The sequence below is a fragment of the Phyllobates terribilis genome, unplaced genomic scaffold, assembly GCF_046119375.1.
Source record: "Phyllobates terribilis strain yellow unplaced genomic scaffold, ASM4611937v1 Scaffold_2__4_contigs__length_985480577, whole genome shotgun sequence".
In the NCBI taxonomy this organism is placed as follows: Eukaryota; Metazoa; Chordata; class Amphibia; order Anura; family Dendrobatidae; genus Phyllobates; species Phyllobates terribilis.
The window spans coordinates 941,493,721-941,520,761 of NW_027362762.1; the positions used below are offsets into that span (position 1 = coordinate 941,493,721).

Below are 27,041 nucleotides of genomic sequence, written 5' to 3' on the forward strand. Positions count from 1 at the left end.
AACACATCAGAAACTTGTAGGAATAAAAAGACATTTAACAGCAACAAGACCTCTAATATGAGGCATACGGGTAGGTATAGATTTACTTTTCTATCGCCTGTATGCCTATATTAGAGGTCAGATAAGTGCCAGGGAGTGACAGATTCTCTTTAAATGGAAAGTTCCAAAGAAGTCTACACCTTGATAGAATAAATACTTTCCTCTTTACTAGGAAAACCCGTGAGAGCGGAAACAGTCTGAGGACCATGGATAGAGACAGTCTGGGAGAACAGAACCTTGCATACACACCAGAGCCTGTACCAGTAAGGCAAAGTAAGTGATATGTCGCATGATGTTCATTGTTGTTGTTCTGGTTCAAATCCGACCATGTGTAATACAGGTGTCGGGATGCAACGCACAGAGACACAAGGCAAGGACAGTCGGAGATGATTATAAACAGTTTATGTATATATATACAGTACAGACCAAAAATTTGGACATACCTTCTCATTTAAAGATTTTTCTGTATATTCATGACTATGAAAATTGTACATTCACACTGAAGGCATCAAAACTATGAATTACCACATGTGGAATTATATACTTAACAAAAAAGTGTGAAACAACTGAAAATATGTCTTATATTCTAGGTTCTACAAAGTAGCCACCTATTGCTTTGATGACTGCTTTGCACACCCTTGGCATTCTCTTGATGAGCTTCAAGAGGTAGTCACTGGAAATGGTCTTCCAACAATCTAGAAGGAGTTCCCAGAGATGCTTAGCACTTTTTGGCCCTTTTGCCTTCACTCTGCGGTCCAGCTCACCCCAAACCATCTCGATTGGGTTCAGGTCTGGTGACTGTGGAGGCATCACTCTCCTTCTTGGTCAAATAGCCGTTACACAGCCTGGAGGTGTGTTTGGGGTCATTGTCCTGTTGAAAAATAAATGATGGTCCAACTAAACGCAAACTGGATGGAATAGCATGCCGCTGCAAGATGCTGTGGTAGCCATGCTGGTTCAGTATGCCTTCAATTTTGAATAAATCCCCAACAGTGTAACCAGCAAAGCACCCCCACACCATCACATTTCCTCCTCCATGCTTCACGGTGGGAACCAGGCATGTAGAGTTCATCCGTTCACCTTTTCTGCGTCGCACAAAGACACGGTGGTTGGAACCAAAGATCTCAAATTTGGACTCATCAGACCAAAGCACAGATTTCCACTGGTCTAATGTCCATTCCTTGTGTTCTTTAGCCCAAACAAGTCTCTTCTGCTTGTTGCCTGTCCTTAGCAGTAGTTTCCTAGCAGCTATTTTACCATGAAGGCCTGCTGCACAAAGTCTCCTCTTAACAGTTGTTGAAGAGATGTGTCTGCTGCTAGAACTCTGTGTGGCATTGACCTGGTCTCTAATCTGAGCTGCTGTTAGCCTGCAATTTCTGAGGCTGGTGACTCGGATAAACTTATCCTCAGAAGCAGAGGTGACTCTTGGTTTTCCTTTCCTGGGGCGGTCCTCATGTGAGCCAGTTTCTTTGTAGCGCTCAATGGTTTTTGCAACTGCACTTGGTGACACTTTCAAAGTTTTTCCAATTTTTCGCACTGACTTACCTTCATTTCTTAAAGTAAAGATGGCCACTCGTTTTTCTTTACTTACTGTAGCTGCTTTTTTCCTGCCATAATACAAATTCTAACAGTCTATTCAGTAGGACTATCAGCTGTGTATCCACCAGACTTCTGCACAACACGACTGATGGTCCCAACGCCATTTATAGAAATGCCACTTATTAAACCTGACAGGGCACACCTGTGAAGTGAAAACCATTTCTGGTGACTACCTCTTGAAGCTCATCAAGAGAATGCCAAGAGTGTGCAAAGCAGTCATCAAAGCAAAAGGTGGCTACTTTGAAGAACCTAAAATATAAGACATATTTTCAGTTGTTTCACACTTTTTTGTTAAGTATATAATTCCACATGTGTTAATTCATAGTTTTGATGCCTTCAGTGTGAATGTACAATTTTCAAAGTCATGAAAATACAGAAAAATCTTTAAATGAGAAGGTGTGTCCAAACTTTTGGTCTGTACTGTATATATATATATATATATAACAGATATTCTGAATAAGGGGATAACCACAAGGTTATTGAATGGTAATTTGAAATATTAGCAAAATACGAAGTCTCTCAAAGTAATGTGGTGCACCCAGTCAGGGGAGTCACCACGTCAGTTCTTTATCTCTGTATATGGCCCTAGCGGGGGTCACCGGTTATTCCCGCTAGGCCGCAAGTCTTTTCCGGACAAAATCAATCAGAGCAAGTTTAGCTTCTTCCGCCCCAACTGTTCCCCCCCAACCTGAGTACCTAAACCCAAGTGGCCCTGGTATCGTGAGTGAACAGTAGAAGTTACGGCCCTGTTCACGTATGCAGCTCCTCTGCTTTCACTGGCGTGACTTTCCTGGCTCAGCAGTCTCCCAACTCCTCTCTTCCTGGCCGTTGGAGGCAGTCTCTCAAGCCGTGGATAGGGGGGTTCAGACCTTGTCTGTCGGCAGGCGACGTCGGGTTCCGCGAACTCGCTCAGCATCGCAAGCAGGTTCTGACTCTCTTTAGTAGGCACAGCACTAGAGTCACATCTGTGAGGGATCCGGAGCTCATTCACCGACGCCCGGCTGTGGCACCTCGCAGGCCTCTGGCTTAGACCTGCCACGTGGGGCTTCTCAATACGCAGGGAGCACGTCTGCTCCTCTCTGCTGCTTGGTGCCAAAAATCCCTCAGGTTTGGCGCGCTGGCCTCTTGTACATTGGAACTCCTTCCTGGAAGTCACCTGACTGGGTCCAGCATCTAAATCTGCTCCCCCTTCAACTTCTCTTGTACATCTTGGTTTCGCATGGCTGTGCCTGACCAGCAGATGGCAATCTCTCTCTATCTTTGAAGCATCTTGTAAGAATCCTCTTAGAGGCCCTTTTGTCTCCATTACATTCCTCCCTCCTTTTTGTTCGCCAGTCCTCGGGCGAGTGGATTTCTTGCAGAATGGATGCCTCTTTCCAGGCAGTGCAAGTTCAGACAGGAGTTGGGCACACTGCTCTGTTTTCTGTTGGATCTGAGAGCAGATGAACTCTTCTTGAGCATACCGTTTAGGAGGATTTCCGGCATTAGCCCGCTCAGTTCTGCGGGGCTCCTCCTGCGGAGGTGACTCCTCGATATCCGATGAATCAACCACTGAGGATTGCAAGTCACTTCTTGATTCATTCTGGGTCCCACTTGGGGTTGACATCGACGGTTCTGACGGGCCCAACTGCATTGTGGCCCATCCTTCTTCATCTCCCAAGGTTCCTGTATGTGGCACCTCAGTCAATTCGTTTGAAGGCCCAACTTCATTACCGGCCTCTGCTTCAGAGGAGCAAGGTCGCAGCATATTGCGGTGCAACACCCTGGGTGCCGCGGCGTCATCCCCTTCGGGCTTGACCTCGTAGACCTGGGTTGTCGGGGGGGAATCTTCTTCGCCACCCGATATGGTATCGCCTCCCAACTATGGTCCAGTTTACTCCCAAATTGTTTGGCCCTTACCAGCACACGGTCTCCTGGCTGGAGTGATCCACCTGAGGTCGGGGGCCGATCTACATGCTCTACTTCCTGAAACTTCTGAGCAACCAATCTTCTCACCGTATGAAGCCAGCGCTTGGGCTCTCGAATCCAGGTACTCGGGCTACTGCCCGGGCCGGAGTCTTCTGAGTCTAGCTCTAGTTCAGTAATTTCTCACCCACTCCTTCCAAACAGCAACATGTAAGGGGTGTAGCCAGTAGTTGCATGAAATCGATTATTATACACCCACACCAACTCGGACACAAATTCGGGCCACTTCATCTTTTTGTCCGCTTCCAGCGTTCGCAACATTTGCAACAGGGTTCGGTTGAAGCGCTCACATGCGCCGTTCCCTTGAGGGTGCTAAGGCGTTGTTCAGGATCGGTCGATCCCATAGATATGGTATAGTTCATCCATCACTCGTCCTTGAAAGCAGGCCCCTTGGTCAGAATGTAATCGCTTCGGGCACCCATAAATCCGGATGAAATCCTGGCAGAAGGCCTTAGCTGCGACTTCCGCTGTCTGGTCTTTGGTAGGCGTCACTACTGCGAACTTGGTGAAGTGATCAGTCATCACCAAACAGTGTCCGTAACCATTGTATGAAGTTGCGATCATCAGGACTTCCAAGGGTGCAGAAGTTCGGATGGTCTGAAGGGGAGCTCTTTGTTCCGGTGGCTTGCTCAACTCACACTGGCGACATGTTCGGCAGACCCCTTCGACTTCTTGCCGCAGTTGAGGCCAATACACCAGCCGTTGCAACCACCGAAAGGTCTTCTTCAGTGAGCACCTCTTCTATGAGCCACCTGCGCTAGCTGCGTTACCAGCGCCTCTGGAACTACTACCTGCCAGGTAACATCAAACTCTCGAGGTAGCTGGATTCTTCAGCATAGCAAGCCATCCTTCAGGAAGAGCCTCTCCCACTGGCCTAGGATTTGTAGGGTAGTTGGAAGGGAAGCAGCCCTGGCTTCCTGGTCGTGTCTTTGACCAAGGGCGACCCATTCTCTCAGCTTTGCCAGCTCTGGGTCGGATTGTTGCAGATGTATCCACTCGTCCCTTGAGCGGCCCAGAATTTGAGTGGGCCTCGGCTCCTCTCTGATCTCCTGGGCGTCGACCACAGCAGCGGCAAACTGGCTGAAATCCGGAATCTCATCGCTTTCGAGCTCTTCATCTCTATCCCTCTTCGGCCCCGTCTGAGTGAACTGGGACATGGCATCTGCATGAGTGTGCAGGGCCTTGGACCGATAGGCGATCTTATACTGATATTTGGACATCCTTTCGACCCACCGCTGCTCTAACGCGCCCAGCTTGGCGTTCTCCAAGTGGGCCAAAGGGTTGTTATCTGTCAGCACTTGCACTTCTGACCCTGACAAGTACTCAGCAAATTTCTCAGTCATGGCCCACACCAGTGCCAGTAGCTCCAGTTTGAACGAACTGTAGTTGTCCGGATTCTTCTCCGTATCGCGGAGTGACCTGCTGGCATATGCAATCACCCGCTCTTTTCCTCCTTGCACTTGAGCCAGCACTGCTCCCAGTCCATGCAAGCTTCCATCAGTGTTCAACTCGAAAGGCTGCGAAAAGTCAGCGTAGGCCAGAATTGGGGCATCCGCTAGCTCCATTTTCAATGCTCGGAATGCCTCTTCTTGTCATGGGCCCCACTGAATGGGCTGCCGCTTGGCTCCCCCAGCCGTTCCTCTCAGCAATTCATTGAGCGGGATCGCAATCTTAGCGAAGTCTTTAATGAGTCTGCGGTAGTATCCAGCGAGCCCCAGGAATGCCCTCAGTTCTCTTAGATTGGCGGGTGTGGGCCATTTCTGCATGGCCGTTACTTTCTCCGCAGTGGGGTGCACTCCCTCTTTCGACACAGTGTGCCCCAGATATTGAATTTCCCGCTTGAAGAGACGACACTTACGAGGCTTAATTTTCAGGCCGTGCCTCTGAAGCCGTTCTAACACTTGTTCCAGTCGGCGGAGATGATCTTCAAACGTAGCGGAATTGATAATGATATCGTCCAGCTATATTAAAGTGGCTTCAAAGTTGAGGTCCCCCAAGCATCTCTCCATCAGTCTTTGGAAGGTTCCCGGAGCATTTGTTAGCCCGAACGGCATCCGATTGAACTCAAACAGGCCCATAGGGAGAACAAAAGCTGTCTTCGGACGATCCCTCTCAGCTACTGGGACCTGCCACTAGCCACTGGCCAGGTCGAGGGAAGAGAAGAACTTGGCGTTTCCTAGAGCAGATAGAGACTCTTCAATTTGGGGGAGTGGATAGGAGTCCCGTACTGTACAGGCATTCAGCTTCCGATAGTCTATACAAAATCTCAGGGTACCATCCTTTTTCTGGACCAGCACGATAGGGGCCGCCCAAGGACTCTGACTTTCGTCCGTTCCGCAACATGTGGGCCAACAGCTCTTTCACCTCCTGGTACATTTGAGGCGGGATCTGCCGATATCTCTCTCGAATGGGAGCAGTATTTCCGGTGGGGATTTCGTGTTGAATGTCCCGAGTGCACCCGAAATCGTCTTCATGTTGTGCAAACACTCCCTGATATCGCTGTAGAAGTTGTTCGATCTGTCTTACTTGCCCAGCAGAAAACTCAATAAGATTAGCCCCCATTTTCTCCAAGAAGTGGCGCCCAGCCAACGGTTCTCTTCCATTCTCTTGGCTGTTGAGGGACACTTCCAGGGTCCATGGCTCTCCTTCCACAGGTGCCAGCCCTATAGCGTCAGCTCTGCTAAGAGCTTCTGGCATTATACAAACTCGCGCCTCCTCTTGTCAGGGCAACAACTGTAAACTCGCGCCACTTAGATTGATGCAACGCACGGGCACTCGACCTTGCCGCACGGTGGCCAGGGTCCGAGCAACTAGGAGTCCAGAGGGCGCTTCTTCTCCCTCCATTGGTTCAATTTGAATGTCCACGCCCTCTAAGGACACATGTGCCAGCACCAGTAGAGTGAGTACAGTCTGTCCCACTGGCAGTGTCATTGTGGCTTCGGGTGGTATCGATACCTTACCAAGGTACTGAGAGGTAGCGGACAATTTTTGAATTTGACTGACCCGCACGAGATGCTGGAATACTCTCTTGTTAGCTGGGTCACGAGTGGCGTGGGTCCAGTTGTTTTTGTTACAGCCCTCAGCCAGGAACTGTCCGACCTCCTTCAGCACATTCATGCCCAGGGTTACAATGGGCCCATCTCCTCCGGGCCCGGTGGTCAGTACTATCCCTTTCCGACCGAGGTCCTTTCCACATGCCCGGACAGACATCCATACTACTCCCGCTACCGGGATAGGTAGTTGATTAGCAGCCAACAGCTTGACAGTGGGTTCCCGCCAGGAACGAGCAACTTCAGGAAAGTGTCTTTGGAAATACGCCTCAGGCATAGTGGTCATCTGAGACCCAGTGTCCATTAGGCAGCGGATGCGCTGCCCATTAAATTCAGCCCAGATAATGGGCCTCTCTTAGACAATGTCTTCAGAGCTCCCTCTTCCACCCTCTGAAGCTCTAGACCCCACGGTATGCTCCACAACCGTGGGGCATCTCAGTTTAACGGCTGTCCCCGCCTCCTCTTTTCTCGGTTTGGATAGTCCTTGGAGATATGCCCCCTACCACCGCAGGTCCAACACTCTGGTCCTTGTTCTACTGATAGGTCAGGTACATGACATGTTGGTGTTAGAACTCTCCTGTTAGGTTTTTTCTATCTTGCTGGTCACACCCTCCTGGCCTTGCTGGACTTCATTGTAATTTCTACTCTTAAGCTAGCTTGGTGCTTGTTACCTTTCTTAGTCAGTTTTCCTAGGTCTTCGGACATTTGTTCTATTTTGTGTGTTTGTCTTTTACTGCTACAATTTCTGCTAGGAGGTGTCCAACTTTATCCCAGTCCCTAGTTCTTGTAGGGATCCCTTCCTTGCATCTATAGGTCTTCGTACAGACTAGCCGAGGACTTTAGCGGGTCTGATCGCAGGATCAGGTTCCCCGTTACATCGTAGGGCTCTAGCTTAGTTCTATTGTAGGGACAGATCTCCTTTCTTTCCTTAGTGCTTGTAGCAGATCATAACAGTAAGTCCAGCCCAAAAATATCTCTAAGGAAAGACTTTCAGTTTCCATCATGGTGTCGGTTCAGGATTTGGCTCAACGCCTGCAGGGACTCTCTCTGGAGGTGGCCGAGCTCCAACAACACGTGAGTAGCTGTTCTGGAGCACATTTTGTGGAGCCAAAGGTACGTTTGCCTGATTTATTTTTTGGTGATCAACAAGAATTTTTTTCCTTTAAAAATGCTTGTTTGTTGTATTTTCGTTTGAGACCCAGATCCTCTGGTGATGAATCACAGCGCATAGGGTTCATAATGACACTTTTGCGCAAAGAACCCCAGGGATGGGCCTTTTCTCTCCAACCTAGTGATCCATGCTTTAGATCAGTGGATAGTTTTTTTTCTGCTTTGGGTTTGTTGTATGATGATCCTGATCGTGTCTCATCAGCTGAGACTGAATTGAGACGTTTGAGGCAGGGATCAGGTAATGTGGAAAAATATTGTTCTCACTTCCGTCGGTGGTCTGCCCAGGTGGGGTGGAACAATTCAGCTTTGAAAAGTTTGTTTCTTGCGGGGCTAGGTGACAGGGTTAAGGATTTGCTGATTGCTTATCCCACACCTGGAAACTTGCAGGAGGCAATGCAATTAGCTATACGGGTGGACAGGAGACTGCGTGCAAGGGTTAATGAGAATAAATCCTCTGCCATGTCAGTTCCGAGTCTTGAGAGGGTCTATACTGACATTGGAGAGCCGATGGAGATTGGGGCGACGGCACCCCGCTCTCAGGAAAAAGACCGCAGGTATTCTGAAGGTTTGTGCTTTTATTGCGGGAAATCTGACCATTTTATTAAGAACTGTGTGCTGCGTTTGAACAAAGAAAAAAAAAAGGTCAGTTACGCCCGTATAGCCTGTTTAAATACTAAGGGTGTATTTCTTTCTGCTACTACTACTGCTCAGGAAGAATTAATTGAATTTCGGGTATTTGTGGATTGTGGTTCTACTCTGAATGTGATTGATGGGGGATTGTTGGAAAAACTTAAATTAAAACCCAAACCTTTGTCATGCCCTATTGCTGTGGTTTCTGTCGATGGCTCTCCCTTGAAGAGTGTTACTCACAAGGTCTGTGAATTTCCCCTCACTATTAATGGTGTTCACCAAGAGAGTCTGGATTTGGTAGTATTAAATAATTTGCCTTCTCCAGTAGTTTTGGGATTGCCCTGGTTAAAACTGCACAATCCTGTACTAGATTGGTCTACCAATGAAATTAAGTCCTGGAGCCCTAAGTGTTATGACAAGTGTTGTAACAGACGTATTGCTGCGGTGGAAAAAGGGGAATTACCTGTTTCTATTCAGGATTTTTGGAGAGTTTTTTCTGAGGAGGAGACACAAATTTTGCCTCCCCATAGAGACTATGATTGTACCATTGAATTTGTCCCTGGAGCGACTCTTCCTAAAAGTCGTTTATTTAACCTTACTATTCCTGAGAGAAAGGCTTTGGAGGAATACATACAGACAAGCTTGGCCGCCGGTCACATTAGGCCTTCCAAGTCTCCTGTGGCTGTTGGATTTTTTTTTGTTAAAAAAAAGGACGGCGGTTTACGTCCTTGTCTGGATTTTCGTGAGATTAATAAAATTACTGTACGCAATCCTTACCCACTGCCATTGATTCCTGATTTGTTTAACCAGTTAGTGAGGTCCAAGTGGTTCTCTAAAATTGATCTCCGGGGGGCATACAATTTGTTGCGCATGAAGGAGGGTGATGAATGGAAGACTGCTTTTAACACTCCTGTGGGTCATTTTGAGAATCTGGTTATGCCTTTTGGTCTTACCAATGCTCCAGCATTTTTTCAGAATCTTATTAATGACATCCTTGGACCTTTGATCGGCAAAAATGTGGTTGTGTATTTGGATGACATTTTGATTTATTCACCGGATCTGGAGTCTCATTGGCGGAGCGTACGTGAGGTATTACAGTTATTAATTGACAATTCGCTTTTTGCTAAGCTGGAGAAATGTGAGTTCGCTGTACAGAGAATTAGTTTTTTGGGTTACATTATCTCCAGTGAAGGTTTTGAGATGGACCCGGTTAAAGTTCAAGCTGTGCAGGAATGGCCTAGGCCTATTGGTTTGAAATCGATACAGAGGTTTTTGGGTTTCGCCAATTATTACAGAAAATTCATTAAAAAATTTTCTATTATTGTCAAACCACTGACCGATCTCACCAGGAAAGGTGCTAATGTGATTCAGTGGACTACTGAGGCCATTGAAGCTTTTGTGTTACTAAAGGAGAGGTTCAGCTCTGCTCCCATCCTTATGCAGCCTGATGTGACTAAGCCGTTTTTGGTTGAGGTTGATGCTTCTTCGGTGGGGGTCGGTGCGGTGTTGTCTCAGAAAAACAAGGATGGAGTACATCCCTGTGCTTTTTTTTCAAAAAAATTTTCTGAGACTGAACTTAATTACGATATTGGTAATCGGGAATTGCTGGCTATTAAACTCGCATTTGAACACTGGCGTCATCTCTTGGAAGGTGCTGAATTTCCCATTCAGGTTTTCACTGATCATAAAAATCTGATCTATCTTGATGCTGCCAAGCGCTTGAATGCCCGTCAGGCTAGGTGGGCACTTTTTTTCTCGCGGTTTAATTTTTCCGTTACTTACATCCCGGGCACCAAGAATGTTAAAGCTGATGCTTTGTCTCACAGCTTTTCTCCCATGGTCGGTGCTGAAGAGGAGGAGGAGAGCATTTTACAAGAAGGTGTTGTGATTGCTGCTTTGGACTCCGTTTTGGAAGATGAGATTCTTAAAGCACAGGAGAATGCCCCATCTAACACTCCCCATGGGAGGTTGTTTGTGCCTAGGACCTTTAGGAGAGATTTGTTTGTCGAGTGTCATGAGTCTCGGTTGGCAGGTCATCCAGGAATTTCTGAGACCAAGAGACTTGTGGGTCGCAGTTTTTGGTGGCCTGGATGGCAGAAGGAAGTCATTAAGTGGGTGCGCCAATGTACTGTGTGTGCTAGATCCAAGTCTTCGCATGCTCCTGCTGCGGGGTTGCTTTGCCCTCTGGAGGTTCCTAGTGCACCTTGGACACATCTGGCTATGGACTTTATTACTGACCTTCCCCCCTCTGAGGGTTTCACGGTCATCTGGGTGGTCGTGGACCGTTTTAGCAAGATGTGTCACTTGGTTCCTTTCATCAAACTGCCCTGCGCTAAGACACTCGCTAAGGCCTTTGTCAAGGAAATTGTCAGACTACATGGCGTTCCTACTGACATTGTTTCGGACAGGGGACCTCAGTTCGTGGCTCGTTTTTGGCGTGCTTTTTGTGACAGGTTGGGAGTTCATTTGTCGTTTTCATCCGGATATCATCCTGAGTCTAATGGCCTGACAGAAAGGAAGAATCAGGATGTTGAGCAGTTCTTGCGTTGTTTTGTGGCAGACAATCAGGAGCGGTGGTCTGAGTTTCTGCCACTTGCTGAGTTTGCTCTTAACAACCATACATCCTCTTCAGCTGGTTGTTCGCCTTTTTTTTGTTGTTCTGGGAGACATCCGTCTTTTGGGTCATTCTCCAAATTGGTATCGGCTGTGCCTGAGGAGGAGAGTTTTTCCGGTGATTTGGAGAGAGTTTGGACGGATGTGCGTGGTAATCTTCAGGAGGGTAACAAAAAATCTAAGAGGTACTTTGATAGGAAACGGCAAGAGGTTTTGTTTGCTATTGGTGACATGGTTTGATTGTCCTCTAAGAATCTGCGGTTGAGGATTCCTTCTAAAAAATTGGGTCCCAAGTCTGTAGGGCCCTTTAAGGTGCTTCAGGTAGTTAACCAATCTGCTGTTAGGTTGGAGGTTCCTACCTCCTGGAAGATTAATCCGGTGTTTCATGTTTCTCTGTTGAAAAGAGCTTATGTGTCAGATGGTGACGTCTCTGCCACTGTTCCTCCGGTGGTGGAGGACGGGGAATACGAAATTTCCCGCATCCTAAATTCTAGACGGTATAGAGGGAGTTTGCAGTACCTCGTCGCTTGGAAGGGTTTCGGACCCGAGGATAACTCATGGGTGAGGGCGGATGATGTTTCTGCTTCCAGACTTGTCAGAGCATTTCACAAGAGGTTTCCTGATAAGCCTGGGCCTAGGGGATCCGGAGGATCCTCATAGGAGAGGGGGTACTGTTAGAACTCTCCTGTTAGGTTTTTTCTATCTTGCTGGTCACATGACCTTTTTTGCCTATTTAGTCCTGCTCCGCCCTGGCCTTCATTGTAATTTCTACTCTTAAGCTAGCTTGGTGCTTGTTACCTTTCTCAGTCAGTTTTCCTAGGTCTTCAGACCTTTGTTCTATTTTGTGTGTTTGTCTTTTACTGCTACAATTTCTGCTAGGAGGTGTCCAACTTTATCCCAGTCCCTAGTTCTTGTAGGGATCCCTCCCTTGCATCTATAGGTCTTCGTACAGACTAGCCGAGGACTTTAGCGGGTCTGATCGCAGGATCAGGTTCCCCGTTACATCATAGGGATCTAGCTTAGTTCTATTGTAGGGACAGATCTCCTTTCTTTCCTTAGTGCTTGTAGCAGATCATAACAGTTGGGGCCTGGTAAGAACGTCTTTCTCGCTCTGGTCTTCGCCCACGTGAGGCAGTAGGATCCATCGGCAAGGAGGCAGCAGGAGCCTTTCTAATAGTGTTCAGCTCACCCCGAATATCTCGAATTTCCTGACGTATCTCCCGTACCCAATCAGGCTCTTTACCGGTGAATCCAGGGGTAATTGCCTCATGACTTCTAACTGTGGCTTTGAGAACAGGAACTTCTTTCTCCAGGACTCTAGCTTCAGCTCCTACCTCCAGGAAGCCCAGATCAGGGCTCAAACACAGCCGCTCCTTCAAGATCTGCCTCAGGGAGGGGTCTTTCAAGCCAGCAATCAGTTGGTCATGCAACACTTCATCCAATGGTCCCAGTCCCCGGTTCCCATCTCAAGCCTTCTTAGTGATATGGGCCGTCACTTCCTGTGATGCATTAACATACTGATTTATGGTCTCATTTTCCCCTTGGACCCGCTGAAACAACCGTAGGCGCAAGTGTCCCAGATCTGTGGTGTCACCGTGCATGTCCTCTAGGATTTTTATCACTTTGTCCACGGTGTCACGGTCCCCAGGTGGGCGGTACATCACAGTTTGCCCAGCCTCTCCATCAAGGGTTAGGAGGGCCAGTTCCACCTGGGCTGGGGGATTGAGGGGATACAAACGTAGCATACTTCTCAGTCTTTCTACCCAGTCCCACAGTGACATGCCATGCCCCGTTAACTTGGGAAGATGATTGAGCATAGCCCCCAGGGGTATATGGTTCCAGCCAGACCCAGCCCCAGGCTGATCTGCTATCTCTGCGTCTGAATGTTGCATCCTGCCGACTACGCCAAATGTAATGCAGGTGCCGGGATGCAACGCACAGAGACACAAGGCAAGGACAGTCGGAGATGATTATAAACAGTTTATGTATATATATATATATATATATATATATATATATATAACAGATATTCTGAACAAGGGGATAACAACAAGGGTATTGAACGGTAATTTGAAATATTAGCAAAATACGAAGTCTCTCAAAGTAATGTGGTGCACCCAGTCAGGGGAGTCACCACGTCAGTTCTTTGTCTCTGTATATGGCCCTAGCAGGGGTCACCGGTTATTCCCGCTAGGCCGCAAGTCTTTTCCGGACAAAATCAATTAGAGCAAGTTTAGCTTCTTCCGCCCCAACTGTCCCCCGGTACCGTGAGTGAACAGTAGAAGTGACGGCCCTGTTCACGTATGCAGCTCCTCTGCTTTCACTGGCGTGACTTTCCTGGCTCAGCAGTCTCCCAACTCCTCTCTTCCTGGCCGTTGGAAGCAGTCTCTCAAGCCGTGGATAGGGGGGTCCAGACCTCGTCTGTCGGCGGGCGACGTCGGGTTCCACAAACTCGCTCAGCACCGCAAGCAGGTTCCGATTCTCTTCAGTAGGCACAGTACTCGAGTCACATCTGTGAGGGATCCGGAGCTCATTCACCGGTTCCCGGCTGTGGCACATCGCAGGCCTCTGGCTTAGACCTGCCACGCGGGGCTTCTCAACACGCAGGGAGCACATCTGCTCCTCTCTGCTGCTTGGCACCAAAAACCCCTCAGGCTTGGCGCGCTGGCCTCTTGTACCTTGGAACTCCTTCCTGGAAGTCACCTGACTGGGTCCAGCGTCTAAATCTGCTTCCCCTTCAACTTCTCTTGTACCTCTTGGTTCCGCACGGCTGTGCCTGACCAGCAGATGGAAATCTCTCTCTATCTTTGAAGCATCCTGGAAGAATCCTCTTAGAGGCCCTTTTGTCTCCATTACACATGAATAACATCTGCCCCGACATCTCAGGTTCTATTAATGCTTTTGAGGGTTCTGGGTCCATGATCTCCATAAGATGCTTGTCAGTCTCCACTATCGCCTAATGACGCCTTTTCTACCACTTTCCCCATAGTCAACAGTCGGTAGTGCCAGGTGATCCATGTCTAGGGTCAAACAACTAAATTGGGGGTACAAGCAAAGGTGGTCAATATTGTTTAGTCTTTTGTAATATTTATAGAAACTTTTACTTTATTCACTTATGCTAAAATGGAAGCAATGAAATAAAAAGCGCTCTCTGTATCTTTTACAGGTTTTGGCTCCATTCATGGTAGCAACTTAGCTTACTATGATAGAATATCTACCTCAACGGCCTCGAGTTCTCAGGTAAGGCAGCGCCAACCAAAGCGAAAAATGCTACAACCCTCCGCCAACCAAGATAGATAGATAATGATAAATGGATAGATAGTGTAGGATTTGGTACTCACTCAGCCGCGTTAGAGGTAGACACATGATACTGTTTCTGTAAAAACGTCCAAGGCAGGTTTATTATGCCTTCATAAACTGCACTTTTAGAAGTAAAATAAAGACAGCCTTGTCCTCTTATGATCTGCAACATGTACTAAGGAAAGATAAGGGAAAACTGTCCCTACAGTAAGACTAAGCTGAATCCCTATGATGTAGCGGGCTGCCTGTTCCTAGCGAACAGACCCGCCCTAGTCCTCGGCTAGTCTGAACGAAGACCTATAGCATAAGGGGAGGAGTCCGTAAAAGCACTAAGGACTGGAACAAAAAAGGGACACCTCCTAAACAAAGAAGTTGTTGCAGAACACAAAAAGACAATCAGACAAAAAGGTACTAGAGTTCCCAGAAGGACCAAACGAACTGACAGAGAAAGGCACAGAAGCACCGGGCTAGAGAAACAGTCAAACACTGAAGTCCAGCACAGCCAAAAAGGTGGAGCTGGAATATAAAGGCAGATGGTCAGGTGACCACAAAACACAGGATGGAAAAAACAAACAGGAGGGTTCTAACATGTCCGGTACAATGTAACAAAACCAGAAAATAAACAGTCCATACAATATGGCGGGTTCAACCGCTCACGGTCAGTGTCCTTTAGCGCAAACACTCTGGAGGTTTCCACACCTCCAGCCACAGACACTGAATGAGACACTCGGTCTCCATTTTATACACACACCCTAGGGTGCAGATAAGTGAGCAGCCAATCCCACCCGTCTCTTATTACTGCTCGTAAAAACCAGCCCTGATACGCCCAATTAACCCTTTCAACACTATGTGTGCTGGAGCATGTTTTCCCGGTTTTACATCACTGAAGCTACCAACCTCAGCGATACATATCTCCCCTCAAGGACATGTCCGGCAGCCATCTTACAATAGATAGATAGATAGATAGATAGATAGATAGATAGATAGATAGATAGATAGATAGATAGATTGATAGAGTGGGGAAAATAAGTATTTGATACACTGCCGATTTTGCAAGTTTTCCCACCTACAAACAATGGAGAGGTCTGTAATTTTTATCGTAGGTACACTTCACCTGTGAGAGACAGAATCTAAAACAAATCCAGAAAATCACATTGTGTGATTTTTAAATAATTAATTTACATTTTATTGCATGAAATAAGTATTTGATACAATAGAAAAACAGAACTTAATATTTGGACCAGAAACCTTTGTTTACAATTACAGAGGTTAGACGTTTCCTGTAGTTCTTGACCAAGTTTGCACACACTGCAGCAAGGATTTTGGCCCACTCCTCCACACAGATCTTCTCCAGATCTTTCAGGTTACGGGGCTGTCGCCGGGCAACATTGAGTTTCAGCTCCCTCCAAAGATTTTCTATTGGGTTCTGTTATGATCTGCTACAAGCACTAAGGAAAGAAAGGAGATCTGTCCCTACAATAGAACTAAGCTAGATCCCTACGATGTAACGGGGAACCTGATCCTGCGATCAGACCCGCTAAAGTCCTCGGCTAGTCTGTACGAAGACCTATAGATGCAAGGGAGGGATCCCTACAAGAACTAGGGACTGGGATAAAGTTGGACACCTCCTAGCAGAAATTGTAGCAGTAAAATACAAACACACAACATGGAACATAAAGGTCCGAAGACATAGCTAAACTGACTGAGAAAGGTAACTAAGCACCAGGCTAACTTAAGAGTAGAAATTACAATGAAGTCCAGCAAGGCCAGGAGGGCGGAGCAGGATTAAATAGGCAAAAAAGGTCATGTGACCAGCAAGATAGAAAAAACCTAACAGGAGAGTTCTAACAGTACCCCCTCTTCTATGAGGATCCTCCGGAACCCCTAGGCCCTGGCTTATCAGGAAACCTCTTGTGAAACGCTCTGACAAGTCTGGAAGCAGAAACATCATCCGCCCTCACCCATGAGTTATCCTCGGGTCCGAAACCCTTCCAAGCGACGAGATACTGCAAACTCCCTCTATACCGTCTAGAATTTAGGATGCGGGAAATTTCGTATTCCCCGTCCTCCACCACTGGAGGAACAGTGGCAGAGGCGTCTCCATCCGACACATAAGCTCTTTTCAACAGAGAAACATGAAACACCGGATTAATCTTCCAGGAGGTAGGAACCTCCAACCTAACAGCAGATTGGTTAACTACCTGAAGCACCTTAAAGGGCCCTACAAACTTGGGACCCAATTTTTTAGAAGGAATCCTCAACCGCAGATTCTTAGAGGACAACCAAACCATGTCACCAATAGCAAACAAAACCTCTTGCCGTTTCCTATCAAAGTACCTCTTAGATTTTTTGTTAGCCTCCTGAAGATTACCACGCACATCCATCCAAACTCTCTCCAAATCACCGGAAAAACTCTCCTCCTCAGGCACAGCCGATACCAATTTGGAGAATGACCCAAAAGACGGATGTCTCCCAGAACAACAAAAAAAAGGCGAACAACAAGCAGAAGAGGATGTATGGTTGTTAAGAGCAAACTCAGCAAGTGGCAGAAACTCAGACCACCCCTCCTGATTGTCTGCCACAAAACAACGCAAGAACTGCTCAACATCCTGATTCTTCCTTTCTGTCTGGCCATTAGACTCAGGATGATATCCGGATGAAAACGACAAATGAACTCCCAACCTGTCACAAAAAGCATGCCAAAAACGAGCCACGAACTGAGGTCCCCTATCCGAAACAATGTCAGTAGGAACGCCATGTAGTCTGACAATTTCCTTGACAAAGGCCTTAGCGAGTGTCTTAGCACAGGGCAGTTTGATGAAAGGAACCAAGTGACACATCTTGCTAAAACGGTCCACGACCACCCAGATGACTGTGAAACCCTCAGAGGGGGGAAGGTCAGTAATAAAGTCCATAGCCAGATGAGTCCAAGGTGCACTAGGAACCTCCAGAGGGCAAAGCAACCCCGCTGCAGGAGTATGTGAAGACTTAGATCTAGCACACACCGTACATTGACGCACCCACTTAATGACTTCCTTCTGCCATCCAGGCCACCAAAAACTGTGACCCACAAGTCTCTTGGTCTCAGAAATTCCTGGATGACCTGCCAACCGAGACTCATGACACTCAACAAAGAAATCTCTCCTAAAGGTCCTAGGCACAAACAACCTCCCATGGGGAGTGTTAGATGGGGCATTCTCCTGTGCTATAAGAATCTCATCTTCCAAAACGGAGTCCAATGCAGCAATCACAACACCTTCTTGTAAAATGCTCCCCTCCTCCTCAGCACCGACCATGGGAGAAAAGCTGCGAGACAAAGCATCAGCTTTAACATTCTTGGTACCCAGGATATAAGTAACGGAAAAATTAAACCGCGAGAAAAAAAGTGCCCACCTAGCCTGACGGGCATTCAAGCGCTTGGCAGCATCAAGATAGATCAGATTTTTATGATCAGTGAAAACCTGAATGGGAAATTCAGCACCTTCCAAGAGATGACGCCATTGTTCAAATGCGAGTTTAATAGCCAGCAATTCCCGATTACCAATATCGTAATTAAGTTCAGTCTCAGAAAATTTTTATGAAAAAAAAGCACAGGGATGTACTCCATCCTTGTTTTTCTGAGACAACACCGCACCGACCCCCACCGAAGAAGCATCAACCTCAACCAAAAATGGCTTAGTCACATCAGGCTGCATAAGGATGGGAGCAGAGCTGAACCTCTCCTTTAGAAACACAAAAGCTTCAATGGCCTCAGTAGTCCACTGAACCGCATTAGCACCTTTCCTGGTGAGATCGGTCAGTGATTTGACAATAATAGAAAAATTTGTAATGAATTTTCTGTAATAATTGGCGAAACCCAAAAACCTCTGTATCGATTTCAAACCAATAGGCCTAGGCCATTCCTGAACCGCCTGAACCTTCACCGGGTCCATCTCAAAGCCCTCGCTGGAGATAATGTAGCCCAAAAAACTAATTCTCTGTACAGCGAACTCACATTTCTCCAGCTTAGCAAAAAGCGAATTGTCAATTAATAATTGTAATACCTCACGTACGCTCCACCAATGAGACTCCAGATCCGGTGAATAAATCAAAATGTCATCCAAATACGCAACCACATTTTTGCCAATCAAAGGTCTAAGGATGTCATTAATAAGATTCTGAAAAAATGCTGGAGCATTGGTAAGACCAAAAGGCATAACCAGGTTCTCAAAATGACCCACAGGAGTGTTAAAAGCAGTCTTCCATTCATCACCCTCCTTCATGCGCAACAAATTGTATGCCCCCCGGAGATCAATTTTAGAGAACCACTTGGCCCCCACTAACTGGTTAAACAAATCAGGAATCAATGGCAGTGGGTAAGGATTGCGTACAGTAATTTTATTAATCTCACGAAAATCCAGACAAGGACGTAAACTGCCGTCCTTTTTTTTAACAAAAAAAAATCCAACAGCCACAGGAGACTTGGAAGGCCTAATGTGACCGGCGGCCAAGCCTTTCTCTCAGGAATAGTAAGATTAAATAAACGACTTTTAGGAAGAGTCGCTCCAGGGACAAATTCAATGGTACAATCATAGTCTCTATGGGGAGGCAAAATTTGTGACTCCTCCTCAGAAAAAACTCTCCAAAAATCCTGAATAGGTACAGGCAATTCCCCTTTTTCCACCGCAGCAATACGTCCGTTACAACACTTGTCATAACACTTAGGGCTCCAGGACTTAATTTCATTGGTAGACCAATCCAGTACAGGATTGTGCAATTTTAACCAGGGCAACCCCAAAATTACTGGAGAAGGCAAATTATTTATTACCACCAAATCCAAATTTTCTTGGTGAATACCATTAATAGTGAGGGGAAATTCACAGACCTTGTGAGTAACACTCTTCAAGGGGGAGCCATCGACAGAAACCACAGCAATAGGGGATGACAAAGGTTTGGGTTTTAATTTAAGTTTTTCCAAGAATCCCCCATCAATCACATTCAGAGTAGAACCACAATCCACAAATATCCGAAATTCAATTAATTTTTCCTGAACAGCAGTAGTAGCAGAAAGAAATACCCCCTTAGTATTTAAACAGGCAATACGGGCGTAACTGACCTTTTTTTTTTCTTTGTTCATACGAAGCACACAGTTCTTAATAAAATGGTCAGATTTCCCGCAATAAAAGCACAAACCTTCAGAAGATCTGCGGTCTTTTTCCTGAGAGCGGGGTGCCATCGCCCCAATCTCCATCGGCTCTCCAAAGTCAGTACAGACCCTCTCAAGACTCGGAGCTGACATGGCAGAGGATTTACTCTCATTAACCCTTGCACGCAGTCTCCTGTCCACCCGTATAGCTAATTGCATTGCCTCCTGCAAGTTTCCAGGTGTGGGATAAGCAATCAGCAAATCCTTAACCCTTTCACCTAGCCCCGCAAGAAACAAACTTTTCAAAGCTGAATTGTTCCACCCCACCTGGGCAGACCACCGACGGAAGTGAGAACAATATTTTTCCACATTACCTGATCCCTGCCTCAAACGTCTCAATTCAGTCTCAGCTGATGAGACACGATCAGGATCATCATACAACAAACCCAAAGCAGAAAAAAAACTATCCACTGATCTAAAGCATGGATCACTAGGTTGGAGAGAAAAGGCCCATCCCTGAGGTTCTTTGCGCAAAAGTGACATTATGAACCCTATGCGCTGTGATTCATCACCAGAGGATCTGGGTCTCAACCGAAAATACAACAAACAAGCATTTTTAAAGGAAAAAAATTCTTCTTTATCACCAAAAAATAAATCAGGCAAACGTACCTTTGGCTCCACAAAATATGCTCCAGAACAGCTACTCACGTGTTGCTGGAGCTCGGCCACCTCCAGAGAGAGTCCCTGCAGGCGTTGAGCCAAATCCTGAACCGACACCATGATGGAAACTGGAAGTCTTTCCTTAGAGATATTTTTGGGCTGGACTTACTGTTATGATCTGCTACAAGCACTAAGGAAAGAAAGGAGATCTGTCCCTACAATAGAACTAAGCTAGATCCCTACGATGTAACGGGGAACCTGATCCTGCGATCAGACCCGCTAAAGTCCTCGGCTAGTCTGTACGAAGACCTATAGATGAAAGGGAGGGATCCCTACAAGAACTAGGGACTGGGATAAAGTTGGACACCTCCTAGCAGAAATTGTAGCAGTAAAAGACAAACACACAACATAGAACATAAAGGTCCGAAGACCTAGCTAAACTGACTGAGAAAGGTAACTAAGCACCAGGCTAACTTAAGAGTAGAAATTACAATGAAGTCCAGCAAGGCCAGGAGGGCGGAGCAGGATTAAATAGGCAAAAAAGGTCATGTGACCAGCAAGATAGAAAAAACCTAACAGGAGAGTTCTAACAGGTTCAGGTCTGTAGACTGGCTAGGCCACTTCAGGACCTTGAAATGCTTCTTACGGAGCCACTCCTTAGTTGTCCTGGCTGTGTGTTTCGGGTCACTGTCATGCTGGAAGACCCAGCCATGATCCATCTTCAATGCTCTTACTGAGGGAAGAAGGTTGTTAGCCAAAATTTTGCGATACATGACCCCATCCATCCTCCGTTCAATACGGTGCAATCGTCCTGTCACCCCCCAAAGTATGATGTTTCCCCCACCATGCATTATGATTGGGACAGTGTTCTTGCGGTTGTACTCATCCAAGCTGCTTGCCTATTGTCCTGTAGCCCATTCCAGCCTTGTGCAGGTCTACAATTTTGTCCTTGATGTCCTTAGACAGCTCTTTGGTCTTGGCCATGGTGGAGAGGTTGGAATGTGATTGATTGTGTAGACAGGTGTCTTTTATACAGGTAACGAGTTCAAACAGGTGCAATTAATACAGGTAATGATTGCAGAGTAGGAGGGCTTCTTAAAGGAAAACTAACAGGTCTCTGAAGGCCAGAATTCTTGCTGGTTGGTAGGTGATCAAATACTTATTTCATGCAATAAAATGCAATTTAATTATTTAAAAATGTTACAATGTGATTTTCTGTTTTTTTTATTTTTAGATTCTGTCTCCCATAGGTGAAGTGTACCTACGATAAAAATTAATGACCTCTCCATTCTTTGTAGGTTGTAAACTTGCAAAATCGGGAGTGTATCAAATACTTATTTTCCCCACTGTAGATATGAGATAGATAAATATGAGATAGATATGAGATAGATGATAATAATAATAATAATAAAAAAAAAAAAAACATTGTGTTTTGTATTTCTATCCTTATGTGACATCCTCTGACTTCCTCCATATCCCAATGTTCCCTTCCTGCTGCTATTCTCATCTGCCTGACTGCAATAATTTTAGGAAGAGTTTCATGAACAGAACGATGACAGTACATGCCAAAAAGATGTAAAAATAATTCTGCACATTCTGGGAGAACTCCTTCCATCCTCCGCTCCAAAATAAACAGCGACGGCTTCCAAGTTCTGTGATATGAAGTCGCTGCCGCCGATCCTAAGTCAGGCTTATTGCATGAAAAACAAAATGTTACGTTTGCTCCTAGGGGAATAAAATCAATAACACTCACTATAGCTGTTATCTTCCAGATCCTAAATAGTGAGTTTACATCGCTTGTTCCAAGGCTACATGTGGGCTATCATGTGGACGTTCTTACCTAATTACTTTTCCTTTGTCTACCATTTTTTTTGCAGACATATGAGACATGAGTATAGGAGTAACAGAAATATTGAGAAATTGGTAGAGTCGGTGTTTACTTAACAGGGATGTATAAAATGTTGTACTCTAGTAATTCCCTTTAAATGAAGTGACCAAGTGACCAAAAACAGCCCTCCATATCCTCCAACAGGGCTGGCTGTAGTCAATTAGTAGGAAGAACAGCTCTGGAGCACAAAATGCTGATCTAAGAAGTGAAAGGTTCTACATACTAAAGAAAATTAAAGCTTATTATAACTTTTATTACTGTATTGTATTTATTTTTTTTTGCATGCAGGTTCCTACACAGAAATGGACTGATAATCGTCCGAAAACAATAAGGCACGTGACTCACGTGTGATATACATACAGCGCGATGAACATATATACACCATGCCAGAGTCTTCGATCAAGCTGCATTTTCTTACATAGAACCCATTTTGGACATCAATATACCGTGATGGACCAGATCAGGGGTCATGTGTAGAGGTGGAGATGCCGCACCAATGGAGCAAGAATTGGTGTCAATCACCCTCGCCCCAAAAAAGAGAAATTCTGTGACTTTGCTTTGTGCTATAAAATAAAAACAGCAATAGAAACAAGTGGCTATTGTAAAAAAAAATAATTAAATCTCGGACACATCATAACAGGCATTTTATATGAGTATTTAAAAACATGTTTCAGAGAAAACTGCAAAAAACAACAAAAAGGTAAAAAAAAAGGTAATGGATTATTACATTTAGAAACGATTTCATGCATAATAATTAGGAGGCGATTATAAAAAAAAAATATTGGAGTTGTATATAAAAATAGAACATTGACTCGTGTATCATTTGCCCCAGCTCTAGAAAACTAGTGTTCTAGAAGTTTGATTTTATTGGGCCATTATTATGTAACACTCCCCTTGACTGTACCATTGCTCTGGTACCCCAAGTGTCAGTATCTCTAGAACTAGCACTTTGTTCTTGAAGTTTAATGTCATTGTGCCATTGGTCTACAACCCCTCAACAATGTCAACATCCATTTCACTCCAAATTTCAGTTTGTATTTTTAGTAAGATTTCTCAGTGTCATTGTTCTTTGACTGCCGATATCTGTGTGACATTGTTCCAGGTCTCCTAGTGGTACTGTTCCAGGTCCTCCATCGTCAGTGTGTCATTGTTCCAGGTTATCAAGTGTCTGTGTCACATTGTTCAAGACCTATCATTGTATCATTGTCAACACGTCCCTGTTTAATTGTGTCGGGTCTCATTGTATCATTGTTCCAGCTCTCTCAGTGTCAGTGTGTAACTGTTCAAGATCTCCCCAGTGTCAGTTTGTCACTGCTACAAGTCCTCCATTGTCTGTGTGTCGTTTTGTAGGTCATTCTGTGTCTATGTGACATTGTTCCAGACCTTTCATTACTTGTGTGTAACCTGTTTAATTGTGGTATTGTTCCAGGTCTCCCAGTATCAGTGTGTCATTGTTCCAGGTTTCCCAGTGTCAGTGTGTCATTGTTCCAGGTCTCCCAGTATCAGTGTGTCATTGTTCCAGGTTTCCCAGTGTCAGTGTGTCATTGTTCCAGGTCTCCCAGTATCAGTGTGGCATTGTTCCAGGTTTCCTAGTGTCAGTGTGTCATTGTTCCAGGTTTCCCAGTGTCAGTGTGTCATTGTTCCAGGTTTTCCAGTGTCAGTGTGTCATTGTTCCAAGTCTCCCAGTGTCAGTGTATCATTGTTTCAGGTATCCCATTGTCAGTGGGTCATTGCTCTATGTCTCCCAGTGTCAGTTTGTCATTGTTTCAGGTCTCCCAGTGTCAGTGTCATTGTTGCAGGTCTCTCAGTGTCAGTGTGTCATTGTTCCAGGTCTACCAGTGTCAGTGTGTCATTATTCCTAATCTTCCTGTGACAGTGTGTCATTGTTCCAAGTCTCCCAGTATCGGCGTGTCATTGTTTGAGGTTTCCCAGTGTCAGTGGGTCATTGTTTCAGGTCTCCCAGTGTCAGTGTGTCATTGTTGCAGGTCTCTCAGTGTCAGTGTGTCATTGTTCCAGGTCTACCAGTGTCAGCGTGTCATTGTTCGAGGTTTCCCAGTGTCAGTGGGTCATTATTCCAGGTTCCCAAGTGTCAGTGTGTCATTGTTCCTAGGATGTGACTAGTCAAAGTTCCCTTTAAATCATTGTTCCAGGTCTCCCAATGTCGGTGTCATTCTTGCAGGTCTCCCAGTATCAGTGTATCATTGTTCCAGGTCTCCAAGTGTCAGTGTGGCATTGTTCCTAATCTTCCTGTGACAGTGTGGCATTGTTCCAGGTTTCCCAGTGTCACTTTGTCATTGTTCCAGGTTTCCCAGTTTCAGTTTATTCATTGTTTCAGGTCTCTCAGTGTCAGTGTGTCATTGTTCGAGGTCTCCAAGTATCAGCATGTCCATTGTTTCAGGTCTCCTAGTGTCAGTGGGTCATTATTCCAGGTCTCCTAGTGTCAGTGTGTCACTGTTCCAGGTTTCCCAGTGTCAGTGTGTCATTGTTCCAGGTTTCCCCGTGGCAGTGTGTCATTATTCTAGCTTATCCAGTGTAAGTGTGTCATTGTTCCAGGTCTCCCAGTGTCAGTGTGTCATTGTTCCAGGTCTCCCAGTGTCAGTGTGTCATTGTTCCAAGTCTTCCAGTGTCAGTGTGTCATTGTTCCAGGTTTCCCAGTGTCAGTGTGTCATTGTTCCAGGTATCCCAATGTCAGTGTTGCATTGTTCCAGGTTTCCCAGTGTCAGTGTGGCATTGTTCCAGGTCTTCCAATGTCAGTGTGGCATTGTTCCAGGTTTCCCAGTGTCAGTGTGGCATTGTTCCAGGTCTCCCAGTGTCAGTGTATCATTGTTCCAGGTTTCCCCGTGTCAGTGTGTCATTGTTCCAGGTTTCCCCGTGTCAGTGTGTCATTGTTCCAGGTTTCCCAGTGTCAGTGTGTCATCGTTCCTGGTTTCCCAGTGTCAGTGTGTCATTGTTCCAAGTCTTCCAGTGTCAGTGTGTCATTGTTCCAGGTTTCCCAGTGTCAGTGTGTCATTGTTCCAGGTTTCCCAATGTCAGTATGGCATTGTTCCAGGTTTCCCAGTGTCAGTGTGTCATTGTTCCAGGTTTCCCAGTATCAGTGTGTCATTGTTTCAGGTCTCCCAGTGTCAGTGTGGCATTGTTCCAGGTCTCCCAGTGTCAGTGTGGCATTGTTCCAGGTTTCCCAGTGTCAGTGTGGCATTGTTCCAGGTTTCCCAGTGTCAGTGTGGCATTGTTCCAGGTTTCCCAATAACAGTGTGTCATTGTTCCAGGTTTCCTAGTGTCAGTGTGTCATTGTTCCAGGTTTCCTAGTGTCAGTGTGTCATTGTTCCAGGTTTCCCAGTATCAGTGTGTCATTGTTCCAGGTCTCCCAGTGTCAGTGTGGCATTGTTCCAGGTTTCCCCGTATCAGTGTGTCATTGTTCCAGGTTTCCCAGTGTCAGTGTGTCATTGTTCCAGGTTTCCTAGTGTCAGTGTGTCATTGTTCTAGCTTATCCAGTGTAAGTGTGACTTTGTTCCAGACATCTCCTTAACAGTGTGTCATTGTTCCAGGTTTCCTAGTGTCAGTGTGTCATTGTTCCAGGTTTCCTAGTGTCAGTGTGTCATTGTTCCAGGTTTCCCAGTATCAGTGTGTCATTGTTCCAGGTCTCCCAGTGTCAGTGTGGCATTGTTCCAGGTTTCCCCGTATCAGTGTGTCATTGTTCCAGGTTTCCCAGTGTCAGTGTGTCATTGTTCCAGGTTTCCTAGTGTCAGTGTGTCATTGTTCTAGCTTATCTAGTGTAAGTGTGACTTTGTTCCAGACATCTCCTTGTCAGCGTGTTACTGTTCCAGATCTCCCAGTGTCATTCCAGATTCTAGGCTGTCATTGTGTCATTGTTCCTAGGATATGTCCAGTAGGGTGTTAGTCAAAATATTTTTGTGTAACTTTTTATAGTTCTAACTCCTGGGAATAATTTTCTTTGGTTTGATTGTAATATACACAAAATTTCATAACATTGCAACATTTTTTACTGATGGCTCAATCATCACAAAAGTATCAATTATTTGTAATAAATGTCTTGCCGCAAAGTAAATGTACAATTTTACAGTAGTTTCACGGTTTCATGGTTTTTTTTAACGAAACGCGCTTTATTTGGCTCAGGATAGTAATGGCGATGCTTCTCCACACACTGGAGAATAAACTGTTTCTGGTCTTCTTGGTGCTCAGTGTCGAATTGAATGTACTCATGAGTGCAATGGAGCGTTCGGCGGCATCTTTCACCATTTTCAATCCTTCGACTTTTGAGGTTGCATCGATGTAACTTGCATTATTGCCACAGACAAGGATCTTGATGAAGAAAATCTTAGTTTATTTCTTGTGCAACAAACAGTTTTTTGTGTTGGACAACAGAAATTGATGAAGTTTCTTGTGTGACACAAGGTCTTCGGCAAGTTGCACGTGAGATGAGCAGACTTCGTTGCCTTCCTTCTGCAGAGCCAGAACATCTCAACTTTTTCTGCCTTTGGAACCTCACTGTCAAAACAAAAGCCAGATCCGCCATAATCTCATTGAGGGACCACAGGTGTCTGTTGAAAGTTTTTATTGCTGCCTCAGCAACAGGCGCGTTGATTCCTTTGTATGCTACAAGTTCTTAGAGTAATTTCAAGTTATTTAACGGCGATGTGGCTGGTATCTGACAGAGGTACCAAGCCTTCAAGCATAAGCGGACAGTAAAAGTGCAAAATTGATGGACATTTTTTAACTCTATCAAAGTTAAACGAAATTGGTGACGAAACATGAAGATCTTCAGAGCGTATATCACTGTGGCCATCCATCGGGCCCGATGGTAAGCGCCTGGAGTCTTGATGTGTACGTCTGGGTTTGGCAGCGAACCAAGGAACAGGAGTGCTAGTGCTGACAATTCCTTTCTAATCATCTCTTGGATGACATTGTGCAAGCCGGTGGGTGCAAAATTCAACTAGACACTCCTTAAGTGGACTGAGCTCAGTTGAAACTATGTCATCTTCCA

The 27,041-nt window shown here is 45.7% G+C and overlaps 1 protein-coding gene across 1 annotated transcript in view; it reads left to right on the plus strand.

Moving 5' to 3' along the window:
• The window catches only part of IGSF5 (immunoglobulin superfamily member 5), a 115,997-nt gene extending 89,875 nt beyond the window's left edge, over positions 1-26,122 (plus strand). Inside the window, exons 7-9 of the mRNA XM_073668451.1 lie at positions 212-312; positions 14,233-14,306; positions 22,328-26,122. Coding sequence (XP_073524552.1) covers positions 212-312; positions 14,233-14,306; positions 22,328-22,390 — 238 coding nt within the window. The 3' untranslated portion in view covers positions 22,391-26,122. The remainder of the gene's footprint in view (positions 1-211; positions 313-14,232; positions 14,307-22,327) is intronic.
• The last annotated feature ends 919 nt before the right edge of the window (positions 26,123-27,041 follow it).